Source organism: Rutidosis leptorrhynchoides, chromosome 1, assembly GCF_046630445.1.
Source record: "Rutidosis leptorrhynchoides isolate AG116_Rl617_1_P2 chromosome 1, CSIRO_AGI_Rlap_v1, whole genome shotgun sequence".
NCBI lineage: Eukaryota > Viridiplantae > Streptophyta > Magnoliopsida > Asterales > Asteraceae > Rutidosis > Rutidosis leptorrhynchoides.
Window position 1 is genome coordinate 567576049 of NC_092333.1, and position 15188 is coordinate 567591236.

At 34.4% G+C, this 15188-nt stretch overlaps 1 protein-coding gene across 1 annotated transcript; it reads left to right on the forward strand.

The window, feature by feature from the left end:
• The first annotated feature begins 356 nt into the window (after positions 1-356).
• LOC139844776 (uncharacterized mitochondrial protein AtMg00820-like) lies at positions 357-662 on the forward strand. The gene has a single exon (XM_071835003.1). It carries the CDS (start codon positions 357-359, stop codon positions 660-662), a length of 306 nt encoding a protein of 101 aa, XP_071691104.1.
• Positions 663-15188: the final 14526 nt, after the last annotated feature.

A 15188-nucleotide genomic window follows, 5' to 3' on the forward strand; every position in this document is an offset into this window, starting at 1 on the left:
CAACTCAACAAATTCCAGACGTACCAGAATGTTCAAATCAAAGTGGATCAACTCAACAAATTCCCGACGAACCACAAAGTTCAAGTCACGAATCAAGTGAACAAATTCTAGTTGAACCAGTTGCAAGTCAGAATGAATCAAATGAAGGTTATGTACTTCCTCCAAGAGCTAACAGGGGAGTTCCACCTAAAAGATATGATCCCGAGAAAGAAGCTCTTAGATCGAGATAACCGATGGCGAATATTACCAAAGGAAAATTATCAGAATAAGCAAAGAAATTCAATTCCGCGATATACTCTGAAAAAATACCAACTACCATAGAATAAGCGCTGAAATCAAAAAACTGGAGAAAGGCAATGGAAGTTGAAATGGAAGCTTTGAAGAAAAGTGATACATGGGAAAAATGTATTTTTCCCCAGGAGAAGAAGCCAGTAGGATGTCGATGGGTGTTTACAATAAAACACAAACCAGATGGCACAATTGAAAGATACAAAGCCCGGCTAGTTGCCAAGGGATACACTCAGACTTATGGGATAGATTATTCCGAGACTTTCTCATCGGTGGCTAAAATTGACACCATTAGAGTTCTCTTCTTTGTTGCCGCAAATAAAGGATGGCCCCTTCACCAATTTGATGTGAAAAATGCTTTTCTACATGCCTAACTCAAGGAAGAGGTTTATATGCAAGCTCCAATAGGATTCTCGGAAAACTTCAAAAATAGGGAAGTTTGTCGCCTTAAAAAATCTTTATATGGGCTAAAACAATCCCCTCGGGCTTGGTTTGGGAAATTTACCTTAGCAATGAAAAAATATGGTTATAAACAAAGTAACTCAGATCACACATTATTTTTCAAACAAAGAAATCAACTAATTACTTGCTTAATTATCTATGTCGATGATATGATAATTACAGGAAATGACAGAGATGAATTTTTTAACTTAAAAGCAAATTTATCGAACGAATTTGAAATGAAAGATCTTGGAATGTTAAAATATTTTTTGGGAATCGAAGTTCTTAGATCTCAACAAGGAATTTTTATATGTCAAAAGAAATATGTTCTTGATCTACTTGCTGAAACAGGGATGATCGACTGCAAACCAGCTGAGACCCCTGCAATTCTAAACCAGAAGTTGTTTATCGAAGAAGGAGCCGAACTTGCAAATAAAGAACAATACCAAAGGATCGTTGGAAAGCTCATCTACCTTGCTCATACTCGTCCAGATATAGCATATGCAGTAGGAGTCGTCAGCCAGGTTATGCATCATCCTCAAATACATCACATGGAAGCTGTGTTGAGAATCTTTAGATACCTCAAAAGAACAGTTGGACATGGAGTTGTATTCAAAAACAACGGACACCTTAAAACTCAGATATATACAGATGCAAGCTGGGGAGGTGAAAAAGGAGACAGAAAATCCACATCAGGGTATTTTTCCTCGGTTGGCGGGAACCTGGTTACATGGAAAAGTAAAAAACAAAAGGTTGTAGCTCTTTCAAGTGCTGAAGCTGAATTCAAAGGGATAGCACGAGGAGTACAAGAAGCGTTATGGATCCGTAAGCTACTAACAGAGATCGGATTTCCACCAGAAGAAACTAGTCAATTTTTTTGCGACAACGAAGCAGCTGTAGTGACCCGAACTTTTCCATGTTTTTATATATTAAATGAAATTGATATTTACATGATTAAATGTTTCCAACATGTTAAGCAATCAAACTTGTTAAGACTTGATTTTTTTTAAATAGGTTTCATATAGACAATTGACCACCCAAGTTGACCGGCAATTCACGAACGTTAAAACTTGTAAAAACTATATGATGACATATATATGGATATATATATATATATATAGTTAACATGATATTATGATAAGTAAACATATCATTAAGTATATTAACAATGAACTACATATGTAAAAACAAGACTACTAACTTAATGATTTTGAAACGAGACATATATGTAACGATTATCGTTGTAACGACATTTAATGTATATATATCATATTAAGATATATTAATACATCATGATATCATGATAATGTAATAATTTAACATCTCATTTGATTTAATAAACAATGGGTTAACAACATTTAACAAGATCGTTAACCTAAAGGTTTCAAAACAACACTTACATGTAACGACTAACGATGACTTAACGACTCAGTTAAAATGTATATACATGTAGTGTTTTAATATGTATTCATACACTTTTGAAAGACTTCAAGACACTTATCAAAATACTTCTACTTAAAAAAAATGCTTACAATTACATCCTCGTTCAGTTTCATCAATAATTCTACTCGTATGCACCCGTATTCGTACTCGTACAATACACAGCTTTTAGATGTATGTACTATTGGTATATACACTCTAATGATCAGCTCTTAGCAGCCCATGTGAGTTACCTAATACATGTGGGAACCATCATTTGGCAACTAGCATGAAATATCTCATAAAATTACAAAAATATGAGTAATCATTCATGACTTATTTACATGAAAATAAAATTACATATCCTTTATATCTAATCCATACACCAACGACCAAAAACACCTAAAAACACTTTCATTCTTAAATTTTCTTTATCTAATTGATCTCTCTCAAGTTCTATCTTCAAGTTCTAAGTGTTCTTCATAAATTCTACAAGTTCTAGTTTCATAAAATCAAGAATACTTCCAAGTTTGCTAGCTTACTTCCAATCTTGTAGAGTGATCATCCAACCTCAAGAAATCTTTCTTAATTACAGTAAGATATATTTCTAATACAAGGTAACACTCATATTCAAACTTTGATTCAATTTCTATAACTATAACAATCTTATTTCGAGTGAAAATCTTACTTGAACTTGTTTTCGTGTCATGATTCTGCTTCAAGAACTTTCAAGCCATCCAAGGATCCTTTGAAGCTAGATCCATTTTTCTCATTTCAAGTAGTTTTATCCAGAAAACTTGAGGTAGTAATGATGTTCATAACATCATTCGATTCATACATATAAAGCTATCTTATTCGAAGGTTTAAACTTGTAATCACTAGAACATAGTTTAGTTAATTCTAAACTTGTTCGCAAACAAAAGTTAATCCTTCTAACTTGACTTTTAAAATCAACTAAACACATGTTCTATATCTATATGATATGCTAACTTAATGATTTAAAACCTGGAAACACAAAGAACACTGTAAAACCGGACATACGCCGTCGTAGTAACACCGCGGGCTGTTTTGGGTTAGTTAATTAAAAACTATGATAAACTTTGATTTAAAAGTTGTTCTTCTGGGAAAATGATTTTTCTTATGAACATGAAACTATATCCAAAAATCATGGTTAAACTCAAAGTGGAAGTATGTTTTCTAAAATGGTCATCTAGACGTCGTTCTTTCGACTGAAATGACTACCTCTTACAAAAATGACTTGTAACTTATATTTCTGACTATAAACCTATACTTTTTATGTCTAGATTCATAAAATAGAGTTCAATATGAAACCATAGCAATTTGATTCACTCAAAACGGATTTAAAATGAAGAAGTTATGGGTAAAACAAGATTGGATATTTATTGATTTTAGTAGCTACGGGAAATATTAACAATTCTATACAAATCATATCCTAGCTAACTTATATTGTATTATACATGTATTCTAATATATTATGTAATCTTTGGATACCATAGACACGTATGCAAATGTTTTGACATATCATATCGACCCATCTATATATATTATTTGGAACAACCATAGACACTCTATATGCAGTAATGTCGGAGTTAGCTATACAGGGTTGAAGTTGATTCCAAAAATATATATAGTTTGAGTTGTGATCTAGCCTGAGACATGTATATACTGGGTCGTGGATTGATTCAAGATAATATATATCGATTTATTTCTGTACATCTAATTGTGGACAACTAGTTGTAGGTTACTAACGAGGACAGCTGACTTAATAAACTTAAAATATTAAAACGTATTAAAAATGTTGTAAATATATTTTGAACATACTTTGATATATATGTACATATTTGTTATAGGTTCGTGAATCGACCAGTGGCTAAGTCTTACTTCCCGACGAAGTAAAAATCTGTGAAAGTGAGTTATAGTCCCACTTTTAAAATCTAATATTTTTGAGATGAGAATACATGCAGGTTTTATAAATGATTTACAAAATAGACACAAGTACGTGAAACTACATTCTATGGTTGAATTATCGAAATCGAATATGCCCTTTTTATTAAGTCTGGTAATCTAAGAATTAGGGAACAGACACCCTAATTGACGAGAATCATAAAGATAGATCTATTGGGCCTAACAAACCCCATCCAAAGTACCGGATGCTTTAGTACTTCGAAATTTATATCATATCCGAAGGGTGTCCCGGAATGATGGGGATATTCTTATATATGCATCTTGTTAATGTCGGTTACCAGGTGTTCACCATATGAATGATTTTTATCTCTATGTATGGGATGTGTATTGAAATATGAAATCTTGTGGTCTATTGTTACGGTTTGATATATATATAGGTTAAACCTATAACTCACCAACATTTTTGTTGACGTTTAAAGCATGTTTATTCTCAGGTGAATACTAAGAGCTTCCGCTGTTGCATTCTAAAATAAGGACAAGATTTGGAGTCCATGTTTGTATGATATTGTGTAAAAACTGCATTTAAGAAACATATGTCGATGTAATATATTTCTATTGTAAACCATTATGTAATGGTCGTGTGTAAACAGTATATTTTAGATTATCATTATTTGATAATCTACGTAATGCTTTTGAAACCTTAATTGATAAAATAAAGGTTATGGTTGTTTTAAAAATGAATGCAGTCTTTGAAAAACGTCTCATATAGAGGTCAAAACTTCGCAACGAAATCAATTAATATGGAACGTTTATAATCAATATGAACGGGACATTTCAGTTAGTATCAGAGCATTGGTCTTAGAGAATCAGAAAATTTGCATTAGTGTGTCTTATCGAGTTTGTTAGGATGCATTAGTGAGTCTGGACTTCGACCGTGTTTTCTTTAAAAATGATTGCTTAACATTTTTGTTGGAAACTATATATTTTTAACATGTGAATATTATGTGATATATTAATCTCTTAACGTGTTTGATATTATGTGATAGATGTCTACCTCTAGAACAAGTCCCATTGACTCACCTAATAATAATGAAGGGTCAAATGTAAATTGGAATGATTCGTGGACTGATTCACAAGTTCCCGAAGAGGAACCGGAAGAAGAGTCGAAACCGAAAGAAGAGTCGGAACCGGAAGAAGAATCGGAACCGGAAGAAGAAATAGAACCAGTGGGGGAAATAATAAAACGGTTAAGTAGAAGAAAATCCTCAACCAACTGACCGAAGTTAATTATGGTCAATGGTGTTTCCGCCAAGGAAGCAAAGTATTGGGAGGATTACCAATTCTCCGATGAATCGGATCCCAACAAGGATTCCGATGATGTTATAGAAATTACTCCAACACAATTTAATAAGGCAAAAAAGAACAATAAGGGAAAGGGCATAAAAATAGAGAAATTTGATTCTAAACCCGATGAACTTTATATGTATCGTCAACACCCGTATTTCTTAAGTTGTGACAATAACCCGGAAACCTCTAAACCACCAGGTTTTTCTAAACCAATGTGGAAAACGATGGCTCGTATTAGGGGAACATCATATATCCCTAGAAACTTGGCAAAACGAACCAAAATCGAAGAAGAAGAAACGAGCGAGTCGGAATAAGATAGTTGTATTCGTGTGGTGTAATATATGTAATATAGTGTGCTTATGCTTTATGATATATGTAAAAATTGCTTGTATTAATAAGTATTTTTTTTTTTATGAATCTAACTCTTGTCTATTTTACAGTTTAAAAACACAAAATGGATAGACAACCCAATATTTTAAGAGACCTACTCGGAGACATGATTGATGAAATCTTGTCTAGAGTCGGTCAGAATTCCTCGGCACAACTATTTAAGGCGAGATCAGTTTGTAAGACATTCGAAGAACGTTCCAAGAATGTCTTGGTTTATAAAAGGCTTTCGTTCGATAGATGGGGGATATCACATTGGGAAATCCATAAGTTACGATGTGTTTACTTTGACGCATATATTGTGGGGAACCCAAATGCTATTTTACGCAACAGGTTAAGAAATTATTTTGACTCAATATATCCAAATATAGGACTTTGTGATTTAGAAAAAGTGGCTAACATGCAACATAAAGAAGCATGTTATGCTTACGGGTTAGTAATGTTCGCTTCTCACCAAAGTGAGAACAAGAACATCGGGCTACAACTATTAAACAAAACGTTCCCACAAGTGACGGAGTCGGTAATTGGGGTAAGAAATGAGGTTTTTAGATTGTTACGGGACTGTTGGACATTACGTAACCCTCGTCCCTTTGACGACGTTACAACACGCTGTCTTATCAACGGCCATAACGGTTATGTTCCACAAGACCAAGGATGGGAAGTAGTCCTAGTAAAACCAGAATGCATGACTTGTTTCTGGACGTATGAATTACGTGTCTTTATTGCCTTTGCTGAACGCCTTATTTATTAACTAGAATTATCTTCGCAACTACTTTGTATCAAAGTTTTATGTTCTATATTTCATGCTATATGTAAAAAAAAAAAAGCGGTATTGTAAGTTTACAAGTTATTGTATAAAGGTTTGAATATGATATATTTTTTTTGTGATTAGTTTTTCATATAGAATTGTAGTAGTTGAAATGGTATGTTAGCTACTAAGTATGAACTTAACTGGTAGGTACTACCCGAATTAAAGAGTATAAAACGCTAATATGAAGAAAGAGCTTTTATAAATAAGTTCATATTACGCTACGAAATACTATTGACTACTCTTGATATTCTATATGATTAACTCATTTCATTTGACTATTTTGAAGGAAATGGCACCGACTACTCGACACACCTTGAATATGAGCGAAGAGGAATTTCGTGCCTTTCTTGCTTCAAACATAGCCGCAGTACAGGCTGCGCTACATACCAACAATAACTCCGAATCTAGCAATGCAGCTAACGGCGCAAGAAATCGTGTAGGATGCACCTTCAAAGAATTCACTGCCTGCAAACCTTTGGAATTTGATGGAACCGAATGACCGATCGGATTGAAACGGTGGACTGAGAAGGTCGAATCAGTGTTTGCCATAAGTAAGTGTAATGAAGAGGACAAAGTGAAGTACGCTACGCATACCTTCACAGGTACTGCGTTAACATGGTGGAATACCTATCTAGAGCAAGTGGGACAAGATGATGCTTACGCACTACCGTGGTCAGCATTCAAGCACTTGATGAACGAGAAGTACCATCCCAGAACCGAGGTCAATAAGCTCAAGACAGAACTTAGAGGGTTACGAACCCAAGGATTTGATATTACCACGTACGAAAGATGATTCACAGAATTGTTCCTATTGTTTCCGAGAGCGTTCGAAGATGAGGAAGAGAAGATCGACGCGTTTGTGAAAGGATTACCGGAAAGAATCCAAGAAGATATAAGTTCACACGAGCCCACCTCCATACAACAGGCATGTAGAATGGCTCACAAACTAGTGAACCAGATTGAGGAAAGAATTAAAGAACAGGCGGCTGAAGAGGCCAATGTGAAGCAAGTCAAAAGAAAGTGAGAGAAAAACGGTGATAAGAATCACCAATACAACAACAGTAATTACAACAATAATCGCAACAACTATCCCAACAATCGCAACATCAATCGCAACTACAACAAATGGCCCAACAACAACAACAACAACAACAAGAACAACAACAACAACAATAGCAGCAACTACAACAATCATCCCAACAACAATAACAACCGCAACAACAACAACAATCAGAAGCAGCTATGCCAAAGGTGTGAAAAGTATCACTCGGGGTTCTGCACCAAATTTTGCAACAAGTGTAAAAGAAATGGTCATAGCACGGTGAAGTGTGAGGTCTACGGACCAGGGGTTACCAGAATGAAAGGAACAAATGGTGTCGGAACGAGTAATGGAGGAGCAAGTAGTGTCGGAGCAAGTTATGCCAATGTAGTTTGTTATAAATGTGGAAAACCGGGCCACATTATTAGAAATTTCCCGAACCAGGAGAACACAAATGGACAAGGCCGCGGAAGAGTTTTCAATATTAATGCGGCAGAGGCACAGGAAGACCCGGAGCTTGTTACGGGTACATTTCTTATTGACAATAAATCTGCTTACGTTTTATTTGATTCAGGTGCGGATAGAAGCTATATGAGTAGAGATTTTTGTGCTAAATTAAGTTGTCCATTGACGCCATTGGATAGTAACTTTTACTCGAATTAGCAAACGGTAAATTAATTTCAGCAGATTATATATGCCGGAATTGAGAAATTAAACTGGGTAGCGAAATATTTAAGATTGATTTGATACCAGTAGAGTTAGGGAGTTTTGATGTAATAGTTGGCATGGACTGGCTGAAGAAGGTGAAAGCAGAGATCGTATGTTATAAAAATGAAATTCGCATTGTACGAGAAGAAGGAGAACCCTTAATGGTGTACGGAGAAAAGGACAACACGAAGCTACATCTTATTAGTAATTTGAAGGCACAAAAACTGATAAGAAAAGGTTGCTATGCTGTTCTAGCACACGTCGAGAAAGTACAAACTGAAGAAAAGAGCATCAATGATGTTCCCGTCGCAAAAGAATTTCCCGATGTATTTTCGAAAGAATTACCGGGACTACCTCCACATCGATCTGTTGAATTTCAAATAGATCTTGTACCAGGAGCTGCACCAATAGCTCGTGCTCCTTATAGACTCGCACCCAGCGAGATGAAAGAAATGCAAAGCCAACTGCAAGAACTTTTAGAGCGTGGTTTCATTCGACCAAGCACATCACCGTGGGGAGCTCCTGTTTTGTTTGTCAAGAAGAAAGATGGTACATTCAGGTTGTGTATCGACTACCGAGAGTTGAACAAACTTACCATCAAGAACCGCTACCTACTACCGAGAATCGACGACTTATTTGATCAACTACAAGGCTCGTATGTTTATTCGAAGATCGATTTACGTTCTGGATATCATCAAAGTAAAGGAGGATGATATTCCAAAAACTGCTTTTAGGAAGCGTTATGGTCATTACGAGTTTATGGTTATGCCGTTTGGATTGACTAACGCACCAGCTGTGTTCATGGACCTTATGAACCGAGTGTGTGGGCCATATCTTGACAAGTTTGTCATTGTTTTCATCGATGACATACTTATTTACTCAAAGAATGATCAAGAGCATGAAGAAAATTTGAGAAAAGTGCTAGAAGTATTGAGGAAAGAAAAACTGTACGCTAAGTTTTCAAAGTGTGCATTTTGGTTGGAAGAAGTTCAATTCCTCGGTCACATAGTGAACAAAGAAGGTATCCAGGTGGACCCGGCAAAGATCGAAACTGTTGAAAAGTGGAAAACCCCAAAAACTCCGAAGCATATACGTCAATTTTTAGGATTGGCTGGTTACTACAGAAGATTCATCCAAGATTTCTCCAAAATAGCAAAACCCTTGACTGCATTAACGCATAAAGGGAAGAAATTTGAATGGAAGGATGAACAAGAGAAGGCATTTCAATTATTGAAGAAAAAGCTAACTACTGCAACTATATTGTCATTGCCTGAAGGGAATGATGATTTTGTGATTTATTGTGACGCATCAAAGCAAGGTCTCGGTTGTGTATTAATGCAACGAACGAAGGTGATTGCTTATGCATCTAGACAATTAAAGATTCACGAACAAAATTATACGACGCATGATTTGGAATTAGGCGCGGTTGTTTTTGCATTAAAGACTTGGAGGCACTACTTATATGGGGTCAAAAGTATTATATATACCGACCACAAAAGTCTTCAACACATATTTAATCAGAAACAACTGAATATGAGGCAGCGTAGGTGGATTGAATTGTTGAATGATTACGACTTTGAGATTCGTTACCACCCGGGGAAGGCAAATGTGGTAGCCGACGCCTTGTGCAGGAAGGACAGAGAACCCATTCGAGTAAAATCTATGAATATAATGATTCACAATAACCTTACTACTCAAATAAAGGAGGCGCAACAAGGAGTTTTAAAAGAGGGAAATTTAAAGGATGAAATACCCAAAGGATTGGAGAAGCATCTTAATATTCGAGAAGACGGAACCCGGTATAGGGCTGAAAGGATTTGGGTACCAAAATTTGGAGATATGAGAGAAATGGTACTTAGAGAAGCTCATAAAACCAGATACTCAATACATCTTGGAACGGGGAAGATGTACAAGGATCTCAATAAACATTTTTGGTGGCCGGGTATGAAAGCCGATGTTGCTAAATATGTAGGAGAATGTTTGACGTGTTCTAAGGTCAAAGCTGAGCATCAGAAACCATCAGGTCTACTTCAACAACCCGAAATCCTGGAATGGAAATGGGAAAATATTACCATGGATTTCATCACTAAATTGCCAAGGACTGCAAGTGATTTTGATACTATTTGGGTAATAGTTGATCGTCTCACCAAATCAGCACACTTCCTGCCAATAAGAGAAGATGACAAGATGGAGAAGTTAGCACGACTGTATTTGAAGGAAGTCGTCTCCAGACATGGAATACCAATCTCTATTATCTCTGATAGGGATGGCAGATTTATGTCAAGATTCTGGCAGACATTACAGCAAGCATTAGGAACTCGTCTAGACATGAGTACTTCCTATCATCCACAAACTGATGGGCAGAGCGAAAGGATAATACAAATGCTTGAAGACATGCTACGGGCATGTGTAATTGATTTCGGAAACAGTTGGGATCGACATCTACCGTTAGCAGAATTTTCCTACAACAACAGCAACCATTCAAGCATTGAGATGGCACAAGAAACTACCGAGAAGATCATCCAAATTCAACAACGGTTGAAAACCGCCCAAAGTCGACAAAAGAGCTACGTCGACATTAAAAGAAAAGACATAGAATTTGAAATTGGAGAAATGGTCATGCTTAAGGTTGCACCTTGGAAAGGTGTTGTTCGATTTGGTAAACGGGGGAAATTAAATCCAAGGTATATTGGACCATTCAAGATTATTGATCGTGTCGGACCAGTAGCTTACCGACTTGAGTTACCTCAACAACTTGAGAATGTACATAACACTTTTCACGTCTCGAATTTGAAGAAATGTTTTGCTAAAGAAGATCTCACTATTCCGTTGGACGAAATCCAAATCAATGAAAAACTTCAATTCATTGAAGAACCCGTCGAAATAATGGACCGTGAGGTTAAGAGACTTAAACAAAACAAGATTCCGATTGTTAAGGTTCGATGGAATGCTCGTAGAGGACCCGAGTTCACCTGGTAGCATGAAGATCAGATGAAGAAGAAATACCCGCATCTATTTCCAGAAGATTAGTTAACACTTTCAACAGCTTAAAATTTCGGGACGAAATTTATTTAACGGGTAGGTACTGTAGTGACCCGAACTTTTCCATGTTTTTATATATTAAATGAAATTGATATTTACATGATTAAATGTTTCCAACATGTTAAGAAATCAAACTTATTAAGACTTGATTAATTGAAATAGGTTTCATATAGACAATTGACCACCCAAGTTGACCGGCGATTCACGAACGTTAAAACTTGTAAAAACTATATGATGACATATATATGGATATATATATAGTTAACATGATATTATGATAAGTAAATATATCATTAAGTATATTAACAATGAACTACATATGTAAAAACAAGACTACTAACTTAATGATTTTGAAACGAGACATATATGTAACGATTATCGTTGTAACGACATTTAATGTATATATATCATATTAAGATATATTAATACATCATGATATCATGATAATGTAATAATTTAACATCTCATTTGATTTAATAAACAATGGGTTAACAACATTTAACAAGATCGTTAGCCTAAAGGTTTCAAAACAACGCTTACATGTAACGACTAACGATGACTTAACGACTCAGTTAAAATGTATATACATGTAGTGTTTTAATATGTATTCATACACTTTTGAAAGACTTCAAGACACTTATCAAAATACTTCTACTTAACAAAAATGCTTACAATTACATCCTCGTTCAGTTTCATCAATAATTCTACTCGTATGCACCCGTATTCGTACTCGTACAATACACAGCTTTTAGATGTATGTACTATTAGTATATACACTCCAATGATCAGCTCTTAGCAGCCCATGTGAGTCACCTAACACATGTAGGAACCATCATTTGGCAACTAGCATGAAATATCTCATAAAATTACAAAAATATGAGTAATCATTCATGACTTATTTACATGAAAACAAAATTACATATCCTTTATATCTAATCCATACACCAACGACCAAAAATACCTACAAACACTTTCATTCTTCAATTTTATTCATCTAATTGATCTCTCTCAAGTTCTATTGTAGTGACCAGAACTTTTTCATGTTTATATATATTAATTGAGATTGATATTTACATGATTAAATGTTTCCAACATGTTAAGCAATCAAACTTGTTAAGACTTGATTAATTAAAATATGTTTCATATAGACAATTGACCACCCAAGTTGACCGGTGATTCACGAACGTTAAAACTTGTAAAAACTATATGATGACATATATATAGATATATATATAGTTAACATGATACTATGATAAGTAAACATATCATTAAGTATATTAACAATGAACTACATATGTAAAAACAAGACTACTAACTTAATGATTTTTAAACGAGACATATATGTAACGATTATCGTTGTAAAGACATTTAATGTATATATATCATATTAAGAGATATTCATACATGATAATATCATGATAATATAATAATTTAAAATCTCATTTGATATTATAAACATTGGGTTAACAACATTTAACAAGATCGTTAACCTAAAGGTTTCAAAACAACACTTACATGTAACGACTAACGATGACTTAACGACTCAGTTAAAATGTATATACATGTAGTGTTTAAATATGTATTTATACACTTTTGAAAGACTTCAATACACTTATCAAAATACTTCTACTTAACAAAAATGCTTAAAATTACATCCTCGTTCAGTTTCATCAACAATTCTACTCGTATGCACCCGTATTCGTACTCGTACAATACACAGCTTTTAGATGTATGTACTATTGGTATATACACTCCAATGATCAGCTCTTAGCAGCCCATGTGAGTCACCTAACACATGTGGGAACCATCATTTGGCAACTAGCATGAAATATCTCATAAAATTACAAAAATATGAGTAATCATTCATGACTTATTTACATGAAAATAAAATTACATATCCTTTATATCTAATCCATAGACCAACGACCAAAAACACCTACAAACACTTTCATTCTTCAATTTTCTTCATCTAATTGATCTCTCTAAAGTTCTATCTTCAAGTTCTAAGTGTTCTTCATAAATTCCAAAAGTTCTAGTTTCATAAAATCAAGAATACTTTCAAGTTTGCTAGCTCACTTCCAATCTTGTAAGGTGATCATCCAACCTCAAGAAATCTTTGTTTCTTACAGTAGGTTATAATTATAATACAAGGTAATAATCATATTCAAACTTTGGTTCAATTTCTATAACTATAACAATCTTATTTCAAGTGATGATCTTACTTGAACTTGTTTTCGTGTCATGATTCTGCTTCAAGAACTTCGAGCCATCCAAGGATCCGTTGAAGCTAGATCCATTTTTCTATTTTTCAGTAGGTTTATCCAAGGAACTTAAGGTAGTAATGATGTTCATAACATCATTCGATTCATACATATAAAGCTATCTTATTCGAAGGTTTAAACTTGTAATCACTAGAACATAGTTTAGTTAATTCTAAACTTGTTCGCAAACAAAAGTTAATCCTTCTAACTTGACTTTTAAAATCAACTAAACACATGTTATATATCTATATGATATGCTAACTTAATGATTTAAAACCTGGAAACACGAAAAACACCGTAAAACCGGATTTACGCCGTCGTAGTAACACCGCGGGCTGTTTTGGGTTAGTTAATTAAAAACTATGATAAACTTTGATTTAAAAGTTGTTATTCTGAGAAAATGATTTTTATTATGAACATGAAACTATATCCAAAAATTATGGTTAAACTCAAAGTGGAAGTATGTTTTCTAAAATGGTCATCTAGACGTCGTTCTTTCGACTGAAATGACTACCTTTACAAAAATGACTTGTAATTTATTTTTTCGACTATAAACCTATACTTTTTCTGTTTTGATTCATAAAATAGAGTTCAATATGAAACCATAGCAATTTGATTCACTCAAAACGGATTTAAAATGAAGAAGTTATGGGTAAAACAAGATTGGATAATTTTTCTCATTTTAGCTACGTGAAAATTGGTAACAAATCTATTCCAACCATAACTTAATCAACTTGTATTGTATATTATGTAATTTTGAGATACCATAGACACGTATACAATGTTTCGACCTATCATGTCGACACATCTATATATATTTCGGAACAACCATAGACACTCTATATGTGAATGTTGGAGTTAGCTATACAGGGTTGAGGTTGATTCCAAAATATATATAGTTTGAGTTGTGATCAATACTGAGATACGTATACACTGGGTCGTGGATTGATTCAAGATAATATTTATCGATTTATTTCTGTACATCTAACTGTGGACAACTAGTTGTAGGTTACTAACGAGGACAGCTGACTTAATAAACTTAAAACATCAAAATATATTAAAAGTGTTGTAAATATATTTCGAACATACTTTGATATATATGTATATATTGTTATAGGTTCTTGAATCAACCAGTGGCCAAGTCTTACTTCCCGACGAAGTAAAAATCTGTGAAAGTGAGTTATAGTCCCACTTTTAAAATCTAATATTTTTGGGATGAGAATACATGCAGGTTGTATAAATGATTTACAAAATAGACACAAGTACGTGAAACTACATTCTATGGTTGAATTATCGAAATCGAATATGCCCCTTTTTATTAAGTCTGGTAATCTAAGAATTAGGGAACAGACACCCTAATTGACGTGAATCCTAAAGATAGATCTATTGGGCCTAACAAACTCCATCCAAAGTACCGGATGCTTTAGTACTTCGAAATTTATATCATATCCGAAGGGTGTCCCGGAATGATGGGGATATTCTTATATATGCATCTTGTTAATGTCGGTTACCAGGTGTT